General features: G+C 46.0%; 1 protein-coding gene across 1 annotated transcript; it reads right to left on the reverse strand.

The window, feature by feature from the left end:
* Positions 1–257: 257 nt before the first annotated feature.
* LOC120917273 (interferon-induced transmembrane protein 1-like) lies at positions 258–16,887 on the reverse strand. The gene is made up of 2 exons (XM_040328442.1): positions 16,563–16,887; positions 258–674 (listed from the first exon to the last, which is right to left on the reverse strand). Exons 1-2 carry the CDS (start codon positions 16,803–16,805, stop codon positions 438–440), a joined length of 480 nt encoding a protein of 159 aa, XP_040184376.1. The 5' UTR covers positions 16,806–16,887; the 3' UTR covers positions 258–437.
* Between the last annotated feature and the right edge of the window lie 7,717 nt (positions 16,888–24,604).

Genomic DNA, 24,604 nt, shown 5'->3' on the forward strand with positions numbered 1-24,604 from the left:
CACAACCCTTTTTAAACCAGGTTTAAAGACGCTATGACAGTGATAGAGATAGCATTGTGCACTGTATATATAACCACCAAAACCCATCCCTAAATTTATCCCTAATGCCCATGAATTATTCCTAGAGGTCAGTCACAGAAATAGATGAAGAACCTCACAGCTTCTCTGAAGCATGTTCAGTTGCATGCTCAGACCACCTTGTATGAATAGACCCTACTGAGCTAAGGATAAAGAATAACCTATTCATTGTTGTTACATTTGTCACCTTTTCTTTGATAAAGTGATGGCCAGACTACTTTTATGCCCTTTTACAAATTAGGAGGCTTGCAGCCAGTGTAATGTTTATTCCAACATTCAGAAATGTAAAAAAGAGTAGTTAAAATTGAAAGGAATAAGAAGCAAAAAGACACTCAGGAATTACATGCCCCAAGCTGCTATTACTTTCCGTTTCCGTATCCATATCCAAAGTCAAAATTATTTTTTTGTTTATTCTCTGCATTTTTCTGGGCCGCTTGGAATACCTCAATCAGGTATTTCATCTGCACAATAAAGATGACCAATATGATAATAGTAAACACAATAGAGAGCGCAGTGGCGGCAATGTTTAAAGAACGGGCCGTGGAACTATAGCTGATTGCACCGTGCTTGTCTCTCAGCAGCTTCCTGTCCCGGGCCTACAAGACAAAAAAAGAAAATAAAACTTTTAATTTTCTTGTTCAATATGTTGTACAGTAAAACCTTGGTTTGCGAGCATAATTCGTTCCAGAAACATGCTTGTAATCCAAAGCACTTGTATATCAAAACATTTTTTTTACAGGGTATAAAAGAGAAGAGAGGCACCTCTAAGTGTAGCAATAAGTTGCTACCGTGTTTCTCCGAAAATAAGCCCGGGTCTTATATTAATTTTGGCAACAAAAGATACAGTAGGGCTTATTTTCGGGGTAGGTCTTGCCATGTAATGTGCTGTCTTTGTCTCCCCCCTCCATCTCCCTGCCTGACAAGAATCCCCAGTGTGAACTGAGATAAAATGCTTGTAAAATCCTATAATCCTCTCTTTTACAGTATTAGATAATAATGTACAATGTGTGTGTTTTTGTAATATAATTGTGACAAATACCTTTTGTTATAGCGCCGCTCTGCGCTTCTGTGACCCGCCAGAGCTCTCTTCCCCGCATTTATATTACAGAAACACACACATTGTACATTATATATATAATACTGTAATAGAGTGGGTTAAAGGATTTTACAAACATTTTAAACTAGGGCTTATTTTCGGGGTAGGGCTTATATTGCAGCCGCCCTGGAAAATAACGTTAGGTCTTATTTTCGGGGTAGGTCTTATTTTCGGGGAAACACAGTAAATGGTGTACCTTCATTAAATGTAACCATATTGCTAGAGGCTCCTCTCTTTGTTTTATACTCAGTTGTGACATGACGCTACTCTTATATCAAGACATCGCTTGTATATCAAGGCAAAATGTATTAAAACATTTTGCTTGTCTTGCAAAACGCTCTCAAACCAAGTTACTCTCAAACCAAGGTTTTACTGTATTTGACAAATGCTAAGTAAGTAATGTAGATAAATATACTGTATATACTCTACAAACTTAGTATAAAAATACAATATCAATAAAAGGTCCACATATTAATTATGGGAAGACTCAAAATAAGTCTTGACCTTTTTCTAATGACACAGAATGCTGTTAACATTATTAGGTGAGATATCCAGTGTGGTTTCAATTATGAAAGCGATAACATATGCTGATCTGGATTTATATACTATCTTAGGCCCCATACACACCAGAGGATTTATCCGCGAATACGGCCCAGCGACCGTTTCCCGCGGATAAATCCTCTCGAGGATTTGTGCGGATTTCCATGCGATGGAGTGTACTCACCATCGCATTGAAATCCGCGCCGAAATCCTCTGGCGATGACGTGTCGCGCCGTCGCCGCGATTATGACGCGGCGACGTGCGCGACGCTGCCATATAAGGAATTCCACGCATGCGTCGAATCATTACGATGCATGCGGGGGATCCCTTCGGACGGATGGATCCGGTGAGTCTATACAGACCAGCGGATCCATCCGTTGGGATGGATTCCAGCGGATAGATTTGATAGCATGTCATCAAATATTTATCTGCTGGAAATCCATCCCAGGGGATAAATATCCGCGGAAACAGATCCGCTGGAGTGTACACACCATAGAATCCATCCGCTGAAAAATCCCAGCGAATGGGTTTCAGCGGATAGATTCTATCGTGTGTATGGGGCCTTAGAGATTTAGCAAAATACAGCTAGTGTTATCCCCAAAAAAGGCTTTGGATAGCTTTGGTATGATTTTTTTATATCTGTATTACCCTTGAAAAGTGAAAGGAAAGAACAAAGCAGAAGAGGGATATAGAATTGTGGCCAGGTTTGCTAGTGGTTCCAAATTTTTTGCTTCCTACTTGTGACACAAAGAGGGTTAAATGAATTGTTTGCATTGTTGAGCTGAAGTGACCAACTTTGGAAAGGACCATGAACAATGCTCGGCTGTGGAGTGTCTTCAAAACCGGGGGTGGCCATTTTGGGTGAGCCAATATGCATGCAGGACTGAATGCAGCCACAATGAGAGCTGGTGGAAAGCCTCTGTTCCATCAGTGTAGGCGACCCGTCAGAATTGGTAACGGAAGTGACGTTTCATCGACACCATCTTGCTACACCCCGCACTCCACAGTAACTATACACCTAGAATGGTGCAGGCAGTAGAGATTGTCCGTAGTGTTTAACCCCTTTCCTGCCGGTGTCATTTATACAGTAATCGGTGACTAATTTGTAGCTCTGAACGCTGTATAAACGACAATAGTCCAAATATTTTGTCAAAAGTGTCACATAAAAATCGCAGATCGCCGCCATTACTAGTAAAAAAAAATAATAATAATAATAATAAAAATGCCAGACGCTATAACTTTTGCGCAAACCAATCAATATACACTTATTGTGATTTATTTTACCAAAAATATGTAGAAGAATACATATTGGCCTAAACTGTGGAGGAAATTTGTTTTTTTTATATATTTTTGAGTGAAATTTATTATTTCAAAAAGTAAAAAATATTGCTTTTTTTCAAAATGGCCGCTCTTTTATAGTGCAAAAAATAAAAACCACAGAGGTGATCAAATACCACCCATTTTTGTGAGGAAAAAAGGACATCAATTGTGTTTGGGTATAGCATTGCACAACTGCGCAACTGTCAGCTAAAGCGACGCAGTACAGAATCACAAAAAATGCTCTGGTCAGGAAGGGGGTAAATCCTTCCGGGGCTGAAGTGGTTAAATAGTGATGCGGCTGGGTGGGTGGAGTCCCACATGGCCGCCTCTTTTTAGAATTTTGGCAGCAGACACGGTGAGAAGATCCCCGGTCTGCTGTCACAGTAGGGGCGATGGGCCAATGCATTCATAACATATTTTACTCCCTGAATATGGATGTAACATGTTATGAAAAGTAAACTGTGAACTTATCCTTTATGCTGCATTCACACCTCCGCGACAAGATACGCCGCGTACGTGGCGTATTTTGCCGCGAGTGTGTAACTTTTTTTTTTTAACAAAGTCTTCCCATTGCTTTGTATGGCCGAACGCCAATGACGCCTGAAAAAAAGGGTCCGGGACTTTTTTTCAGGCGGCAGGCGTCTATGAGATGTGAACCATCTCATAGACAGCAATGGGAATTCTCCCCTCCAGCGGCACGAGCGTCCGGCGTCGGGCGTTTTGTCGCGGAGGTGTGAATGGGGTGTTAAATAAACAGTACTGCCCACTGAGGACGCCATTCTGGCACTTATATCTGGGTTTGTACTGATCTAATTTTGAGAGCTCAAATTTGGGTCCCAACGCACTGGGCAGTAGAGGACGTCCGTGATAGGCGGAACTCTGGCTCACCTATAACAGAACAGGACGAGGAGGACAGCGACTTTTGAAAAATGGGTGCCCGCAGTCTGACTATGCATGTAAGGGATAAGGTATGGAGATCGGCAAAGTGAGGCATGCAATGGGCACAGTGAGGTGAGGCATGCAATGGGCACAGTGAGGTGAGGCATGCAATGGGCACAGTGAGGTGAGGCATGCAATGGCACAGTGAGGTGAGGCATGCAATGGCACAGTGAGGTGAGGCATGCAATGGGCACAGTGAGGTGAGGCATGCAATGGGCACAGTGAGGTGAGGCATGCAATGGGCACAGTGAGGTGAGGCATGCAATGGGCACAGTGAGGTGAGGCATGCAATGGCACAGTGAGGTAAGACATGCAATGGCACAGTGAGGTGAGGCATGCAATGGGCACAGTGAGATTTGAAAAAAGCTGAATAAAGCCTGTTCCTGTCAGCGGTTGTTCCTGTCAGCGGTTGTTCCTGTCAGCGGTTGTTCCAGCTACCCCTCAGCTTCTAGACAGACTAGTCGGAAGGGGGGTCGTCTTATAAGGTGAGTATATCCCAAAACCAACCTTTTAGCTGGAAAATTAGGGGGTCGTCTTATACGCCCAGTCGCCTTATACGCCGGCAAATACGGTATTTGGATCTTAGATTTTGGGGAACTCCACTGACAATATTTACCCTACTGGAACTGTGCTTCCTTTCCCTCCAGGCTATGAAGTTTTGCTCATACTATTTAACTAATGCAAAATATGCCATAGCGTATGATTGCACCAAAATGACCTTGGTAGGCGGGAAGCGCTGGGAACAATATTTCAGGAAAAAAATGTTCTAAGAAGCTAATGGGCAATTTATCTCTCTGTTATCTTCACAAAATTAATGTCAACTAACCTTTTAAGGCTTTGGATTGTTTACCATTGTTCAATTACTGCTTGTCTGTGGCCAAAGCCTTCTAAAAGCTTGTTTAACCATTTCCCTGCCAGAGCACTTTTTTGCTCTTAGAATGCATATTTTAGACCTATAAAGATTAGCTAAAACCCACAAACATATATTTTCTGAAAGCAGGAACCCCGGATAAAAATGGAGGTGGTTGCAATTTTTTATGTCACATGATATTTTTTAAGTAAAAAATACACTAACGGTAAATTCAGTGCACAAAAATGCAATATATGAACTATTTGTTGACAAAGAGTTGAAAAAATGCGGTTGCGCTGAGTAAGTAGATACCCAACATGTCAAGCGAGCGCCTGTGAAACAGAAACAAACTTTAGCACATTATATTGGTCATAGGTGATGCTTTAAAAACTCTTATAGATCATCAGTTTAAAGTTAACTGCAAAGGGTCAGCTTGTTTAAGGGGTTCCTCATCCGTCTATATTACCATCTAACCAAAAACCCCATCTCATTGCGGACTTTACTGGTACCAGAGAGAGACAGTCACACAAAACATCTAAAAGTGACATTTAAGCTCGGATTCTCAGAGGACTTACGACGGCGTAGCGCCATGTACGCCGTCGTAAGTCCGAATCCGACCCGTCGTATCTATGCGCCTGATTCTTAGAATCATTTACGCATAGATATCCATTAGATCCGACAGGCGTAAGTCTCTTACGCCGTCGGATCTTAACTGCATTTTTTTTTGACCGCTAGGTGGTGCTTCCGTCGAATTCCGCGTCGAGTATGCAAATTAGCTAGATACACGAATTCCAGAACGTACGCGCGGCCGACGCAGTAAAATTACGACTTTTACATTAGGCTTTTCCCGGCGTAAAGTTGCCCCTGCTATATGAGGCGCAGCCAATGTTAAGTATGGCCGTCGTTCCCGCGTCGAAATTTGAAAAAGTTACGTCGTTTGCGCAAGTCGTCCGTGAGTGGGGCTGGAAACCAATGACGTCCTTGCCGCGTACTTTGGAGCAATGCACACTGGAAAATTCCACGGACGGCGCATGCGCCGTTCCGCAAAAACGTCAATCACGTCGGGTCACAGTAGTTTTACATAAAACACGCCCCCCTGATACAAATTTGAATTAGGCGGGCTTACGCCAGCCGATTTACACTACGCCGCCGCAACTTACGGAGCAAGTGCTTTGAGAATACAGCACTTGCCCGTCTAAGTTGCGGCGTGGTAACGTAAATCGGATACGTTACGCCGCCGCTGGACGTGGATCTGGGCCACAGTGCCTACTTGGTTGCCTATCCTTTATTACCTTTATCTACAGATATATTTGTTATAGGCCCACATACTCACAAATTCTCATTGACTACAAATTTAGCTACCGTAATTGATTACACACTGGATATCCTGTCACCATCTAAAAAGCTTTCGTCTTAATGAAATGCGTAAGTGTGACATAGTATGCTTAGCAATCTGTGTATTATATGACATGTTGCTTGTTCATATTTTTCTTTTGAGTAGGCCATTTCTCTTTGCTACTAAGCTAGAAGGTCCTGAGGAAGCTGGTTGTTGTGAAACGCGTCAACCTCTGGGATCATGCAGCAAAAATAATCTGTTATAGTCACTTCTATGGCTTACACCACATATACAAATATTTTTCTATGGTTTTAACTATTTTATAGGAACTCTGTAATAAAGATATTTTTAGAAGTTTTGTGTGACCGTCTCTCTCTCTGCTACCATAAAGTCCACAATTAGAAGTTTTTTTGGTAGATGCAAATAATGGCATTTGAATACTTGCTCTCACTGTGGTGTGCACGGCCATATATAACATGTTATATACAGATCAAGCACCATTAGCTGCTTACCGGGCCTATGCTGTCAGGGAATGACAGCCCTAAAACAGGAAGTGACATAATACATGCTGCTTCCTGGTTCATTCATCGGAAGGAGGATCAGCAGATGGGTGCTCATGGAGCTGCCATGCCTATCTTCTTACAATGTAGTCTGAAATACACGGTGGTGGTGGTGGGGGGGGGGGGCGTGGCTAAAGGGGGGGTCTGTAGCCGCTGGAAGTGTGTGAAAAGGGGCTAAGGCTTAAATTGGGGTCAGCCTAAGGATTAAAGAGACACTGTTACCGTACTAATATCAGCAACACTCTTCTATAGGATTCAATGTCAGACTAACTTACTTTGTGCATTTAGTCTCCCTGGGGTAGATTCAGGTAGCAATTACGCCTGCGTATCCATAGATACGCAGCGTAATTGCTAATTTGCGCCGGCGTATCGACTTTTCTGTATTCAGAAAGCTCGATACGCCGACTGTAGCCTAAGATATGACCGGCATAAGGCTCTTATGCTGTCGTATCGTAGGCTGCATTCTTACGCTGGCCGCTAGGTGGCGTTCCCGTAGTGGTCAGCGTAGAGTATGCAAATTGCATACTCATGCCGATTCACAACCGTACGCGCCCGGCGTTCACATTTTATGTCGTTTGCGTTCGTCGGTTTCTGCGTAAGGCTGCTCATGCTATTAGCAGTAGCAGCCAATGCTAAGTATACCCGTCGTTCCTGCGTCACGATTTTTGAAAATTACGTCGTTTGCGTAAGTGAATCGTGAATGGCGCTGGACGCCATTTACGTTCACATTGAAGCAAATGACGTCCTTGCGACGTCATTTACCGCGGAGCATGCGCACTACGTTCGGCGTGGGAACGCGCCTAATTTAAATGATCCACGCCCCTTACGGGATCATTTAAATTACGCGCGCTTACGCCGGCCAGTTTTACGGAGCACACACGCAAATTATGGAGCTACTGCTTCGTGAATGAAGCGTAGCGCAAGTAATTTACGGAGGCGTAGCGTAAAAACGGTACGCTGCACCTCCGTAAGAGTGCGCAGCCCTACCTGAATCTACCCCCCTGTGATTATTGATGATATTATGATATTCCACAGGCCCTACACTGCTGCTGGGTGCCACCATCTTGGATGCAACAGCAGCCTCTTGAAGGCTCAGAGCCGTCATTCAGATAACGCTCTCTAATATTCCCCAGCTATGGTTTATTTTTGCTTAGGGCTCTTATTTATTTGGTGGCAGGGCAGAGAGGCTAATATTAGGAGCTCACACACAGTGGAGAGACCTCCTAATCTAGCCATATACGGTTAGGTTGTATTCAGCCAGCGAGCTGGGGAGGACAAGCACTGATTGAAATTTGGCTGGTCCATCTTAACACTCTACACATATGACAATCATGCCCTGGCTTTTTCACATTTTTGTGCATTAGTGACTCTGCGCCGAATGGCACTTATGTTTAATTACCTAATGGGTACACAGATGACAAATCTTGCCATAAATCCTATTATTTTCTAACAAGTAGCTGTGCAGGCTCCTGCTGTCTGTCTATGTAGCAGCAGGAGGAGGGGGCAAGAGCAGGGCGTCTGCACAAACAAAAACAGACACTTACATTATCAGAAATTAGTTAGATTGTTTTCATTTTAAAAGCTATTGTTCAGTTCTCTAATGGTTATCAGCGTGTTCATTTTTGACTGTTGTGGTGAGAAAATTCAAAAGAGCAGGATGGAAAATATTTCTTGAACAAATGCCGCATACGCACGATCGAAAATTCCAACAAGAAAACCGTGGATTTTTTCTGACGGAATGTTGCCTCAAACTTGTGTTGCATACACACGTCACATAAATGTTGTCGGAAATTCTGACTGTCAAGAACGCGGTGACATACAGTGGGGATCGAAAGTTTGGGCACCCCAGGGAAAAATTTGTATTAATGTGCATAACGACGCCAAGGAAAGATGGAAAAATCTCCAAAAGGCATCAAATTACAGATTAGACATTCTTATAATATGTCAAAAAAAGTTAGATTTTATTTCCATCATTTACACTTTCAGAATTACAAAAAACAAAAAAATGGTGTCTGCAAAAGTTTGGGCACCCTGCAGAATGTATAGCATGCACTGCCCCCTTTGCAAAGCTGAGACCTCCCAGTGTCATGGATTGTTCTCAATCATCGTCTGGGAAGACCAGGTGATGTCAATCTCAAAGGTTTTAAATGCCCAGACTCATCTGACCTTGCCCCAACAATCAGCACCATGGCTTCTTCTAAGCAGTTGTCTAGAAAACTGAAAATGAAAATAGTTGACGCTCACAAAGCTGGAGAAGGCTATAAGAAGATAGCAAAGCGTTTTCAGATGTCAATATCCTCTGTTCGGAATGTAATTAAGAAATGGCAGTCATCAGGAACAGTGGAAGTTAAAGCAAGATCTGGAAGACCAAGAAAAATATCAGACAGAACAGCTCGCAGGATTGTGAGAAAAGCAATTTAAAACCCACGTTTGACTGCACGATCCCTCCAGAAAGATCTGGCAGACACTGGAGTTGTGGTACACTATTTCACTATAAAGAGATACTTGTACAAATATGGGGCCAGATCCTCAAAAGAGATACGCAGACTTAACTGCTGTTCAGTCTGTGTCTAACTTTGGAAACGATCCTCAAAAGGCTTTTTCCAAAGTTAGGCAGAAGATCAGGCATGTGTAATTGAATTACACTGCCGAATCTTCGGATGCAGTACCGCATCCGCCGCTGGGGGCATTTCGAGTCGAAATTCCGTTTCTAGTATGCAAATTAGCACTTAAGGCGATCCACAAAGCTTTCCAGCTTCGTTTTTTCGCCGTAAGTGTTATTTTGCAAGTGTAAAACTAGGGCTGATGTTACAAAGTGTAAACTAGTCACACCATGTAAAAGCCCATTCCAGCGACGGCATTTGGTATGCATTCCCGAGGGAGAACTCCACGGCAATTTGTAAAAACAAAACCGGCATGGGTTCCCTCCCAGGAGCATACCAGGCCCTTAGGTCTGGTATGGGTTGTAAGGGGACCCCCCTACGCCGAAAAATCGACGTAGGGGGTCCCCCTACAATCCATACCAGACCCGTATCCAAAGCACGCTACCCGGCCGGTCAGGAAGGGAGTGGGGACGAGCGAGCGCCCCCCCCCCTCCTGAGCCGTGCCAGGCCGCATGCCCTCAACATGGGGGGGTTGGGTGCTCTGGGGCAGGGGGGCGCACTGCGGGCCCCCCCCACCTCAGAGCACCCTGTCCCCATGTTGATGAGGACAGGACCTCTTCCCGACAACCCTTGCCATTGGTTGTCGGGGTCTGCGGGCGGGGGCTTATCGGAATCTGGGAGTCCCCTCAAATAAGGGGGCCCCCAGATACCGGCCCCCCACCCTAAGTGAATGGATATGGGGTAATAATAATTTATTATTCTGCTCCGGATGCCCCCCCTGTCTTCTTTATTAGCTCTATTAGCAGGGGGGGCTTCTTCTTCCGCTCTCCGGGGGTCTTCTCCGCTCTCCGGGGGGGGTTTCTTCTTCCGCTCTCTGGGGGGGGGCTTATCCGGACTCCGGGGGTCTTCTTCCATCTTCTCCCCTCTTCCGCTGTTGACTCGGCGAACCCCGGTTCTTCTGCAGATGTCCGGTGCCTTCTTCTTCAGCGCTGGCTGCCTGCTATCTTTGTGTGTTAGCTCAATTTCTAACAGGCAGCCGGCGCGGTATTCTGTGACGTCAGGGTCTTCTCTTCCTTTCTTCCGATGTTGCCTCGTCGCCTGTTGTCGCTGTAATGATGGAAGCGCGCCTTGCATCCCATTTATATAGGCATCACCGTCCCATCATGCTCCGGCAGGTACCCACGTGGTGGGTGCCTACCCACGTGCACCCACCACGTGGGTACCTACCGGAGCATGATGGGACGGTGATGCCTATATAAATGGGATGCAAGGCGCGCTTCCATCATTACAGCGACAACAGGCGACGAGGCAACATCGGAAGAAAGGAAGAGAAGACCCTGACGTCACAGAAGACCGCGCCGGCTGCCTGTTAGAAATTGAGCTAACACACAAAGATAGCAGGCAGCCAGCGCTGAAGAAGAAGGCACCGGACATCTGCAGAAGAACCGGGGTTCGCCGAGTCAACAGCGGAAGAGGGGAGAAGATGGAAGAAGACCCCCGGAGTCCGGATAAGCCCCCCCCCGGAGAGCGGAAGAAGAAACCCCCCCCGGAGAGCGGAGAAGACCCCCGGAGAGCGGAAGAAGAAGCCCCCCCTGCTAATAGAGCTAATAAAGAAGACAGGGGGGGCATCCGGAGCAGAATAATAAATTATTTTAAAAAGCCTTGTGTTGTGTGTTTACTAACTTTAACTTTTTGCCTACAGATGAATGGATAGGGGTACGATGTACCCCATATCCATTCACTTAGGGTGGGGGGCCGGTATCTGGGGGCCCCCTTATTTGAGGGGACTCCCAGATTCCGATAAGCCCCCGCCCGCAGACCCCGACAACCAATGGCAAGGGTTGTCGGGAAGAGGTCCTGTCCTCATCAACATGGGGACAGGGTGCTCTGAGGTGGGGGGGCCCACAGTGCGCCCCCCTGCCCCAGAGCACCCAACCCCCCCATGTTGAGGGCATGCGGCCTGGCACGGCTCAGGAGGGGGGGGGGCGCTCGCTCGTCCCCACTCCCTTCCTGACCGGCCGGGTAGCGTGCTTTGGATACGGGTCTGGTATGGATTGTAGGGGGACCCCCTACGTCGATTTTTCGGCGTAGGGGGGTCCCCTTACAACCCATACCAGACCTAAGGGCCTGGTATGCTCCTGGGGGGTGAACCCATGCCGTTTTTTTCTTTGAAAATTGGCATGGAGTTCTCCCTCAGGAATGCATGCCGCTGTCATTTTTTTTTTTTTTTTCCCGACGCAACTTTTTTAAGCCGTCGCGATCCTCAAAACTCGGCGTAACGTAACTTTGCGCATGCGCAGTACGGCCGGCGCGGGAGCGCGCCTCATTTAAATGGGACTCGCCCCATTTGAATAGGAACGCCTTGCGCCGGCGGAATTTTAGTTACACAGCCTGAAATTTCTAGATAAGTGCTTTGTGGATCGGGCACTTAGGTAGAAACTTTAAGGCAGTGTAACTTAAATGGGATTTTTTAAGTTACGCCAGGTTTTTGTGGATCTGGCCCATGGTCTTCATAGAAGAGTCATCAGAAGAAAACCTCTTCTACATCCTCACCACAAAAATCAGCGTTTGAACTTTGCAAATGAACATATAGACAAGCCTGATGCATTTTGGAAACAATTTCTGTGGACTGATGAGGTTAAAATAGAACTTTTTGGCCAGAATGAGCAAAGGTACGCTTGGAGAAGAAAGGGCACAGAATTTAATGAAATAACCTCTGTCCAACTGTTAAGCATGGGGGTGGATCAATCATGCTTTGGGGTTGTATTGCAGCCACTGGCACAGTGAACATTTCACGAGTAGAAGGAAAAATGGATTCAATAAAATTTCAGCAAATTTTGGATGGTAACTTGATGCCATCTGTGAAAAAGCTGAAGTTAAAGAGAGGATGGCTTCTACAAATGGATAATGATCCTAAACACACCTCAAAATCCACGGGGGATTACATCAAGAGGTGTAAACTGAAGGTTTTGCCATGGCCTTCACAATCTCCTGACCTCAACATAATTGAAAATCTATGGATAGACCTTAAAAGAGCAGTGCGTGACAGACACCCCAGAAATCTCAAAGAACTGGAAGACTTTTGTAAGGAAGAATGGGCAAAGATACCTCAAACAAGAATTGAAAGACTCTTGGCTGACTACAAAAAGCGTTTACAAGCTGTGATACTTGCCAAAGGGGGTAGTACAAGATATTAACTCTGCAGGTTGCCCAAACTTTTGCAGATGCCATTTTTTTGTTTTCTGTAATTTTGAAAGTGTAAGGCCGCGTACACACGGGCAAACATGTACGATGAAACCGGTCCGCCGGACCGTTTTCACCATACATGTCTGCCCGGGGATTTCTGTACGATGGCTGTACTAACCATCGTACAGAAATCCGTGCGTAAACAATACGCGGGGCGTGTCCACGCCGTTGCCGCGACGATGACGTGGCGACGTGGGCGGGCCTGCCAGTTAAATGCTTCCACGCATGCGTCGAAGTCATTCGACGCATGCGAGGGATGGCGGGCGCTCGGACATGTACGGTAGGTCTATACAGACGACCGAACATGTCCGAGCGGGCAGGATTCCAGCGGACTGTTTTAAAACAAGTCCAGAAATATTTGCCCGCTGTGAAAAGGCCCGGCGGGCAAATGTTTGCTGGTATTCTGCACGCTCGGGCCTACACACGACCGAACATGTCTGCTGAAACTGGTCCGCGGACCAGTTTCAGCAGACATGTTCGGTTGTCTGTACGGCCCATTAGGCCCCATACACACGACCGGATCTGTCCGCTGATACTTGTCCACGGACCAGTTTCAGCAGACAAGTTCGGTCGTGTGTATGGCCTATCGGACCGTTTTACGGCGGACATTTGTCCAACCGACCGTTTTCCAGCGGACAAAAATTTCTTAGCATGCTAAGAAACCTGTCCGCTGGAAACCTGTCCGTCGGACATGTCCGGTCGTCTGTACAGACTCACCGGACATGTCCGATCGGCCGCCATCCCTCGCATGCATCGAAGTGATTTACCTTCCAGGGCCGCGCACGTCGCCGCGTAATCGTCGCGGCGACGGCGCGGCCACGTCACCGTGGATCGTGTACGCGCGGATTTCTGTCTGATGGTGTGTACAACCATCAGACAGAAATCTCCGGGCGGACATGTCCGCTGAAAACGGTCCGGTGAACCGATTTCAGCAGGCAGTCCGTCCGTGTGTACGAGGCCTAAATGATGGAAATTAAATCAAACTTTTTTTGACATATTATAAGAATGTCTAATCTGTAATTTGATGCCTTTTGGAAAATTTTCCATCTTTACTTGGCTTCGTTATGCACATTAATACAAATTTTTCCCTGGGGTGCCCAAACTTTTGATCCCCACTGTAAGGTGTCTATTTACTCATAACATCATCTTTCATAATATGCAAACAAATTGGGCTAATGTTACTATTTTTTTATTCAAAGAATTGTGTTTGTTCCAAAAAAATTGTGTTTGTAAAACCGCTCAGCAAATACCGTGTGACATAAAATATCACAATGACTGCCATTTTATTCTCTATGGTCTTTGCTAAAAAATTATACATAAATATTTGGGGTTTCCTAGCAATTTTCTAGTAAAAAATACTGATTTTGACTTGTTAAAAACAAGTGTCAGAAACAATCTTGGTCTTGAAGTGGTTAAAGCTACATTCGTCACTTCCATTAAAGAATAGCTCCCAACTGTCCCTGAGTTCTAAGGACTGTCCCTGATTTGGAGCAATGTCCCTCTGTCTCTCTTTCCTCCTCATTTGTCCCTCATTTTGGTCTGATCTATATAATTGTATATAAAATGCACTTTTTATCTTTCAAAAAGTGTTTCCAAGTGCTAAACCTTTCATCTGACTTCTAAATTCCTGCATTTGTAAATTTCCAAAGCCAGTATAAAGGAATAGTAGTGATAAAAAAAAAAAAACAATTGTGTTTTTTTGTATAATTCTCCTTTAAGTGGGCGTGGCACGGGGCGTGTCCTATGCCTACATACTTTTACTAATAGGTGTCCCTCACTCCCATCTCAAAATGTTGGGCGGTATAATTAAAGTGTGTATTGAGCAAGTTCAATCTGCAGCTGAAGTGTTGTTAAAGTGCTCCAAACAAGCTGATTGTAGCTTTGTAGAATCTAATGCCCTGTACACACGATCGGTTCATCCGATGAAAACGGACCGATGGATTTTTTCATCAGATAGCCGATGAAGCCGACTTTCATCAGTCTTGCCTACACAGCATCAGTTAAAAATCCGATCGTGTCCAACGCGGTGACGTAAAACACAACGACGTGCAGAGAAAAATTAAGTTCAATGCTTCCGAGCATGCGTCGACTTGATTCTGAGCATGCATGTTTTTTTGACCGATGGATTTCCCCATGGACGATCGTTTTTTTCTATCGTTTTTTTAACCATCAGAAAATTTTAAAACAGGTTCTATTTTTTTTCACCGATGGGAAATAAACGATGGGGGCCACACACGATCGGTTCGTCCGATGAAAACGGTCCACAGAGCATACTCACCTATGTAGATGCAGTGATTAAAAGACTGCTGATCACACAGTTTAGGCTATGGACGCTCAATGTATGACACAGGAGCATTCCCGCAAGGTAACCCCCTTGGGAGAAAGCTTCCCAGAGGGGGTTCCTCCCCGCAATAGATAACCTCCATTGTGCAAAACAAACTGCACAGTGGAGGTAAGTATGATAAGTTTGTTATTTAAAAAAAACGCAACCTTTACAACCACTTTAAGTCCCCCTTCCCCTGCCACATTTGGCACGTAATTTACTTAAGACGGGGAGGGGGCCTGGTTTTGACATGTACACACGCCCACTTCTGCTCAAATTGCCTAGGCGATCCAGGCGGAAGTTATCCTGTCCCCCTCCCTCCCTGCATTTTTCTGGGACATGTCACAGGTCCCAGAAGACCGAGGGGGTAGATATAAAGTGTTAAACTGTTACTATGGATAGCAGGTGTGCGCAATTTGAAAGCATGACATGTTTGGTATCTATTTACTCGGCATGACATTGTCTTTTATAGTTTACAAAAAAGGGGTTATGTATTGTTTTTTTTTGCATTAGAATTTAAAAAAGTGTATTTTTTCCCCAAAAAAAAAAATGTGTTTGAAAAACCACTGCACAAATACTGTGTGATATAAAAAATTGCAAAACCCACAAATTGATTCTCTAGAGCCTCTGCTTTAAAAAAGGTATAGGCCCGGATTCAGAAAGAATCGCGTATCTTTAGGCGGGCGTAGCGCATTTCAAATACGCTACGCCGCCGTAACTTAGAGAGGCGAGTACCGTATTCAGAAAGAACTTGCGCCCTAAGTTATGGCGGCGTAGCGTAAATGGGCCGGCGTAAGCCCGCGTAATTCAAATGAACAAGGCAGTGGGCGTGTTGTATTGAAATGAGCCGTGACCCCATGCAAATGAGGGGCCGAACGGACGGCGCATACGTCCGTGGACGTATCCCAGTGCGCATGCTCAGAATCACGTCGCAAATACTCAATGCTTTCGTCGTGAACGTAACCTACGCCCAGCCCCATTCACGTACGATTTACGCAAACGACGTAAACCACGTAAAATTCGTCCATACTTAACATTGGCTGCGCCTCATATAGCAGGGGTAACTTTACGCCTACAAAACACCTTACGCAAACGACGTATATCAAGGCGGCGGGAGCAAGTACGTTCGTGAATCGGCGTATCTAGCTCATTTGCATATTCTATGCGTAAATCTATGGAAGCGACCCTAGTGGCCAGCGTAAATATGCACCCAAGATACGACGGCGTAAGAGACTTACGTCGGTCGGATCTTGGCCAAATTCCGGCGTATCTGATTCTTTGAATCAGGCGCCGAGATACTACGGCACACATTCGGACTTACGACGGCATAGCTGGAGATGCGCCGTCATAAGTCCTTTCTGAATCCGGACCATAATGTTTGAGGGATCTAAGTAAATTTCTAGCAAAAAAAAAAAAAACTGATTTTCACATGTATACAAAAATGCCAGAAAATGTCTTCGAGTGGTTAAGTACAATGGAACATAGTTTACGTCAAAGATTATTTGTCCGCTGAAAACAACTATTAATTAGGAATCATCACCCACTTTATTCGGAATGATGATTTGCTAAGTCTCAAAGGAGCTCAATGGCAAGTCAAATCTGTTTCAGCAAGATATGAGGAAAACAACAACTTTTACATTCTTGGCATGAAGCCTAAACGCTCCCTCTTACCTTGACAGAAAATATGAGGGCGATGAATCCGAGGCAGCAGAAGTTAATATACATGGCATTGAAGAAAGACCAAATGATGTGATCTCGGACAGCGGGAACCTCTGGCGTTATTGTCACCACAGTGGATTGGACCTGCGGGCTTGGGATATTCTGGAACTCTATCCCACCTTTTACCGGCTCATAGCCACGGCTGTTGTATGTAGGTGGAGAGTGTAGTTCACCGCTGTAATTGGTAGTTTCCATTGCTCCTGGGTAGCAGAGAAGAGAATAGAAGACTTGCTGCAGAGCTCTGTTGAGAAATGTGTTTGTGAATTACTGGAGGGGATGTGGTAATGTTAGCTGGTGGGAGGGAAAGGAGGAGTGTAATGGGAAAGTTTCATTTCTCTCCTACATGCTACCAACGGTAAAAAAAAAAGAAAAACGAAATTAACTAGAGTTGGAAAAAATATTAGGAAATATGTTGTAATCGAAGATTGCGCAGCCTTTTTACCTTCCTGGTCTACATAGGGAGTAGAGGGATTGTTTTGGACCACACATAAAATACACTAAAGCCTCGTACACACGCACGTTTTCTCAGCCAGAAACAGCAAGAAAACTGCTGGCAGAGCTTTCTCGCCGAGTAAACCGAGCGTGTGTACGAGGCTTTGAGGTTTCTCGTCGAGAAAACTGCCCAGAATCTAGACGAGAAAAATAGAGAACCTGCTCTCTATTTTCTCGTTGTAAACAAGTTCTCTTTTTCCTCGACGGGAGTCTCAATTTCCTCGTCGGGCTGGTTTTCGACGAGAAACACGTTCGTGTGTATGCTTAGAAACCCGCGCATGCTCAGAATAAAGTATGAGACGGGAGCGCACCTTCGGTAAAAGTAGCGTTTGTGATGGAGATAGCACATTTGTCACGCTGTAACAGACTGAAAAGTGCAAATCGTCTCTTACCAAACTTTTACTTAACACGCAGTAACATGAGATTAGCAAAAGCAGCCCCAAGGGTTGTGCCAGTGGAATCGAACTTCCCCTGCCGTCGTACGTGTTGTACGTCACCGCGTTTGAGAACGACGAGATTTGGCCTTGACAGTGTGTACGCAAAGAAAGCTTGTCAAGTTTCTCGACAAGCCTAACAAGGAACTCGTCGAGGAAAACGATGTTTTATTTACGACGAGTTCCTCGGTTGTGTGTACGAGGCCTGAGCGTGTGTATACTTACCTCTACATGGAAACCTGCGCATGCTGGAGATGACTCTGACGCATGCGCGGTAGCTTCCAAGGCATAGGTAGGATGAAGCAAAATGGCGGCGACGGCATCGAATGTGACGAGCGCATGCTCGTCGTAGTTGATGATGTCACCGCATTCGTGCCATTCAAAAGAATGGCGGTTCTTTTGAATCGTACATGTGCATACTCGGCCGGCAAGAATATCTTGCCAGGAATCTCGCCAGGAAAAATAAAGTTTTTTTTCCTGACGAGAATCCCAGCCATGTGTACAGGGCTTAACACTGAGGCCCCGTACACACCATAGAATCCATCCGCTGAAAAATCTCAGCGGATCGGTTTCAGCGGATAGATTCTATGGTGTGTACATTCCTGCGGATATTTATCCGCGGGAATTTCCCAATTCCAGCAGATAAAAATTTGTAGACATGTCTACAAATCTATCCGCTGGAATCGATCCCAACGGATTGATCCGCTGGTCTGTACAGACTCAACGGATCAATCCGTCCGAAGGGATAACCCGCATGCGTCGTAATGATTCGACGCATGCGTGGAATTCCTTATATGACAGCGTCGCGCTCGTCGCCGCGTCATCATCGCGGCGACGGCGCGACACGTCATCGCGAGGGGATTTCGGCGCGGATTTCGATCCTATGGTGAGTACACTCCATCGGATCCAAATCCGCTGAAATCCTCGAGAGGATTTATCCGCGGAAACGGTCCGCTGGACCGTATCCGCGGATAAATCCTCTCGTGTGTACTAGGCCTAAGGATAGCTGATAAGCAGAAAAAGTCAGGCAGATCAAGTTAGCGATCACTGATATTAATAATGTACTTCTGAGCAACAAAACTTCATTTTTTTGTAATATTTTTTATTATCGAAGTAAGTGGGCAACATACAACTAGTGCGATATTTGACACTTCTAACGCGTCAATATCTGGTTCGATGGATGGAGTAGCAATTCTCAATGAATTTGGGCCAGATTCAGGTACATTTGCGGCGGTCTAACGTAACGCATTTACGTTACACCGCCGCAAGTTTTACGGGCAAGTGCTTGATTCACAAAGCACTTGCCTGTAAACTTGCGGCGGCATAGCGTAAATCCGTCCGGCGCAAGCCCGCCTAATTCAAATGGGGCATGTATCATTTAAATTAGGCGCGTTCCCGTGCCGAACGTACTGCGCATGCTCCGTTTTGTAATTTCCCGCGGTGCTTTGCGCGAAATGACGTCGCACCAACGTAATTTTTTGAATGGCGACGTGCGTTACGTCCTTTCCTATTCCCAGACGACTTACGCAAAAAAAAAAAATTAAAATTCGACGCGGGAACGACGGCCATACTTTAACATGGCTGGTCTAAATATAAGCCATGAAATAGCAGCCGTAACTTTACGCCGGGAAAAGCCGACTAGCGACGACGTAAGAGAATGCGACGACCGAGCGTACCTTCGTGGATCGCCGTAAACAGCTAATTAGCATACCCGACACGGAAAGCGACGCGAACTCCACCCAGCGGGCGCCGAAGTATTACACCTACGATCCGAAGGCGTACGAAGCCGTACACCTGTCGGATCGAAGCCAGAAGCCGTCGTATCTTGGTTTGAGAATTCAAACTAAAGATACGACGCGGCAAATTTGAAAGTACGCCGGAGTATCAGCAGATACTCCGGCGTACTTCTTCTGTGAATCTGGCCCATTGGTTCTAATTTTACCCTTCGGGTGCTTAATCCTTGAAATGGGATATTTTTCTTTGGGATGATAAAACTTATAACGGTCCAGCAAAGAGACACTGTCAATTTTAATTTTTTTTTGCAGCTGCATGTGTTTGCTAAGTGTAAACGCATTTTTACAAAAAACATTTTTTTAAGTAAGCTTACAATTTTGCATTGGCCCACATTCATAGGCACCTACAAGTTTCATTAGGCTTCCTCATCTCACCTGGAGCGGCAAGCCTTCTCTGTTGTACTGATGTTGGAGAGAAGGCCTGGCTTGCAGTCTGCACTCTAATTCATCCCAACGGTGTTCTATCGGGTTGAGGTCAGGATTCTGTGCAGGCTACTCAAGTTCCTCCACCCAAACTCGCTCATCCATGTCTTAATGGGCATTGCTTTGTGCACTGGTGCGCAGTCATGTTGGAACAGGAAGGGGCCGTCCCCAAACTGTTCCCACAAAGTTGGGAGAAATTAATGAAAATAATTCATGGACAGCCGCACACCAAAATAAACCTAAAAAGGTAGCCTTTATTGGTGTAAAAAGGCTAAAAAGCACTACAAAGCACAGCACAGCAAGCAGTGGGGTAAAAAACTTGACGCGTTTCGCACAAACAATCAGTGCTTAGTCATAGCTGACAAAAGTTGGGAGCATGAAATTGCCCAAAATGTCTTGTTATGCTGATGCCTTAAAGTGATTGTAACGTTTTTTTTTTTTAATAACAAACATGTTATACTTAATTGCTCTGTGCAATGTTTTTGCACAGAACAGCACTTATCCTCTATTTCTGGGGTGCCCCTGTGGTGCTCCTGGCTTACCTCCTCTTCATCAGGTGCAGGCACGCTCACAAGTCCCACTGCTGCGTCCAGTGATAAAGACAGCAGGACTCGGACCCCACTCTCAGTTACCGTGTCATTGGATTTGATTGACAGCAGCGGGAGACAATGGCTCCTGCTGTTATCAATCTATCCAGCGAGGACCCGAGACAGCTGTCGCTGGAACGATTGGGTTCAGGTAAGAAAAAGGGAAGGGGGGTATGGGGGGCAGGCTAAGCACAGAAGATTTTCACCCTAATGCAAGGTGAAAAACCATGAGACTTTACAACCCCTTTAAGGCCCTGTACAGACGAGCGGACAGTCCGATGAAAACGGTCCGCCGGACCGTTTTCATCGGACATGTCCGCTCGGAGATTTCGGTCTGATGGCTGTACACACCATCAAACCGAAATCTGCACGGACAGACAGCGCGGTGACGTGGCGGTGACGTTGACGCCGCCACGTCACCAAACCAGGAAGTAAAATACTTCCATCTTCCATGCATGCTTTGAATCCATTCGACGCATGCGGGAGATATCTGTCCGCTGGTTAGGTGTACTAACCAGCGGACATGTCCGCCGGACAGCTTTCCAGCGGACATGTTTCTTAGCATGCTAAGAAACATTTGTCCGCTGGAAATCTGTCTGCTAGCCTGTACACACGATCGGATCTGTCCGCTGACACTGGTCCGCGGACCAGTTTCAGCGGACATGTCCGGTCGTGTGTACGAGGCCTAAGAGTTCCCTTCACTGGAACTAAGGGGCCAAGCCCAACCCCTAAAAACCAACCCCACACCATAATCTTCCCTCCATCAAATGATTTGGACCACTGCACAAAGTAAGGTCCATAAAGACATGGATGAGCGAGTTTGGGGTGAAAAAACTTGACTGTCTTGACCTCAACCCGATAGAACACCTTCTCATTCAACATCAGTGCCTGACCTCACAAATGCGCTTCTCAAAGAATGGTCAAACATTCCCATAGACACACTCCTAAACCTTGTGGACAGTCTTCCCAGAAGAGTTGAAGCTGATATAGATGCAAAGCATAGGCCAACTCAATATTGAACCCTACAGATTAAAACTGGGATGCCATTAAAGTGGTTGTAAACCCAGATTTTTTTTTTTTTTTAAATAAAAACCTGCAAGACAAATGCATAATGAGCTAGTATATAAACAAAAAAGTCAGTGCTACTACCCATACATCACAAGCACAAGCAGAGCTCCCGGGTGCTTGATCCACAGACGCTGGCTGCGTAGAATAATGAGGAAAAGATGATCTGCATACTAGCTCATTATGAATTACTTACCTTAGATCGAAGCCCCCAAAGCCATCCTCGTCTCCCCCTCCAGCCTCAGACATCTCTCCGGAAAGGTTACTTTCAGGTATCGCTGCTCTGGCGCTGTGATTGCAGGCCCGTCGTGAGCTGGCCTGGGGCCCTAAGCAGTGCTCTTTCCGCGCTTCCTATAAATGCTGCAGCCGCCTAAGCGCTCTACAGAGAGCCTCAGGCGGCTGCCGCACTCTCGTTACTTCTTCCCCTTCCCTGTAACGTTGCCGAGCTCCTCTTCCTTCCTCCCGTCAGTCCGGCTGGGTACCGCGCGGTTCAGGAGATTCAGTTTCCTGTTCGCGTCGGGACTGACAGGAAATGCACACTGAGTTCTCACTTCCTCTCAGTCCGGCCGGGAACAGGAAACTGAATCTCCTATTGCGCGGTATGGTAGAAGGGGGGGGGGGGTAAAAAGAACATAGGGAGGGGGGGGGAGTAAAAAGAACATGGGGGGAGTAAAAAAACATAGGAAGGGGGAGTAAAAAAAACATGGGGGGGGGGGTAAAAAGAACATAGGGAGGGGGAGGGGAGTAAGAAGGACACAGGTTGGGAGGGGGGGAATAAAAAGACTTAAAAAACGTAAACTGTATTGCTATGCTGTGGCTCCTGAAAGCTTTGCGTGCGTGCGTGTGTGGGGGGGGGTGTTGGGGGGGGCCTCCATGTCCATTTTGCTTGGGGCCCCCAAATTCCTTCAAATGGCCCTGTGTGATTGGCCGGAGCGGCGATGACGTCATTCCGCGCATGTGTGCGGGAGCACACGCTACGCCGACGCAGCGTAGAGAGGCAAGCACTGAATTCACAAAGCACTTGCTCCCAAATCTGCGCTGGGTTTCTCAGGCGTAAGTCGGCGTAAGTGGAATTGGGCGTGAGCCATGCTAATGAGGCGTGACCCCATGCAAATGATGGGCCGAGCGCCAGACAGATACGTATTGCCAACTGTGCATGCGCCGTCCCGTGGGCGCGTCTCAGTGCGCATGCTCACAATCACGTCGAAACAACTGCCTAAGATACGCCGGATCACTGCCTACGCATACCTCCCAACTTTTTGAGATGGGAATGAGGGACACCTATCAGCAAAACTATGTAGGAATAGGACACACCCCCTGTCACGCCCCCTTAAAGGAGAATAGTACACAAAAAACAAGATTGGTTAAACCCACCAGTGCTTTTTTACCACTACTATTCCTTTTATATTGGCTTTTGGAATTTACAAATGCAGCAATTTGGAATTTGGAAGAAAGGCTTATCACTGGGAAACACTTTTTGATAGATAAAAAGTGCATTTTATATACATCTATAAAAACTACGTAAAATACGCCGGCTTGTGTTCCCTGGTGCAGCCCTTTGCATGGATGCTGCTGAGTTACACCTCCTTTATGGGGCATAACTTTACGCCGTACGTACCACTTACGCGCACCAGTCGTAGCCTACGCCGGGCGCAAGTACGATCGTGAATCGGCGTATCTCCCTTATTTGCATATTGCATATAAAATCAATGGGAGCGCCACATGCGTCCAGTGGAAATATGTGCCCACGATACGCCGGCGTAGTCAAGTTACGTTGGTCGGATGAAGCCTATTTTCAGGCGTATCTAGTTTTGTGGGCACGGCGCAGAGATACGACGGCGCATATTTGCACTTACGCGGCGTATCTCGAGATACGTCGGCGCAAGTGCTTTGTGAATCCGGGCCAATGTTGTGATCATACTCAAAGCTTCCAACTGTCCCTGATTTAGAGGAACCGTCCCTCATTTGGAACAAAGTCTCTCTGTCACTCCTTTCTCCTCATTTGTCCCTCATTTTGAATGATCTATATAGTTGTAAATAAAATGCACTATATGGGCCAGATTCACATAGAGATACGACGGTGTACACCGTCGTATCTCAGAGTTGCGTCGGTCGTATCTATGCGACTGATTCATAGAATCAGTTACGCATAGATATGCCTAAGATCCGACAGGTGTAACTGTGTTACACCGTCGGATCTTAACTGCAATTTTAAAATGGCCGCTGGGGGCGTTCTCGCTGATTTACGGCGAGAATATGTAAATCAGCGAGATACGCCAATTCACGAACGTACGCGGGCCCGACGCAGTTTACGTAAGGGGTTTCCCGGCGTATAGTTACCCCTGCTTCTATGAGGCGCAGCCAATGTTAAGTATGGCCGTCATTCCCGCGACAAAATTTGAATTTTTTACGCTGTTTTCCTAAGTCGTTCGCGAATACGGATTTGCGGAAATGATGCTCACGTCGGCTTCATTGACGTTTTCTGACGTGAGTTGGAGCATGCGCACTTTTTACGGCCGGCGCATGCGCAGTTCGATCGGCGTGGGGGCGCGCTTAATTTAAATACAAGCCGCCCCCTTTGAATTACGCGGACTTACGCCGGGGCATTTACACTACACCGCCGCAAATTACGGAGCAAGTGCTTTGAGAATACGGCACTTGCTCCAGTAAGTTGCGGTGGTGTAGTGTAAATGGCTTACGCTACGCCGCCGCGGATTCTATGTGAATCTGGCCCTTTATCTTTCAAAAAATGTTTCCCAGTGCTAAACCTTTCCTCCAATTTCTAAATTGCTGCATTTGCAAATTTCCAAAGCCAGTGCAAAGGAATAGTAGTGGTAAAAGAAAGCACTTGTGGGTTTAAAGTGGTTGTAAAGGCAGTAGGTTTTTTATCCTAATGCATTCTATGCATTAAAGGAGTTGTAAAGGATTTTTTTTTTTTACAGGGTAAAGAGACATAATAGTTAACTGATTCCTTTTAAAAATGATTAAAAATAGATAGAAATCAATCATATAATGTACCTGCAGTTTCTAGTTTTGTCTTTCCATGTTGTTTCCTGCTTCTGTGATGTACAGAGCCACAGAGCCAATACAGGGCAGTGGTGGTTTGGAAAACGGAACTGATTGGTGTTGAGGGGTTTTAGACACACAGTAATCACACCTCCTTGATTAGTGACCACAGAGAGAAAGCTCCCAGTACTGTG

Source organism: Rana temporaria, chromosome 11, assembly GCF_905171775.1.
Source record: "Rana temporaria chromosome 11, aRanTem1.1, whole genome shotgun sequence".
Taxonomy (NCBI): domain Eukaryota; kingdom Metazoa; phylum Chordata; class Amphibia; order Anura; family Ranidae; genus Rana; species Rana temporaria.

Bases quoted from the DNA above. Each gene is read 5' to 3' on its own strand.
- LOC120917273 (XM_040328442.1), bottom strand. From the start codon at position 16,805: ATGGAAACTACCAATTACAGCGGTGAACTACACTCTCCACCTACATAC. The intron at 675-16,562 runs GTAAGAGGGAGC...TTTGTCTTGTAG, and splicing joins CCCTCATATTTTCTGTCAAG to GCCCGGGACAGGAAGCTGCT.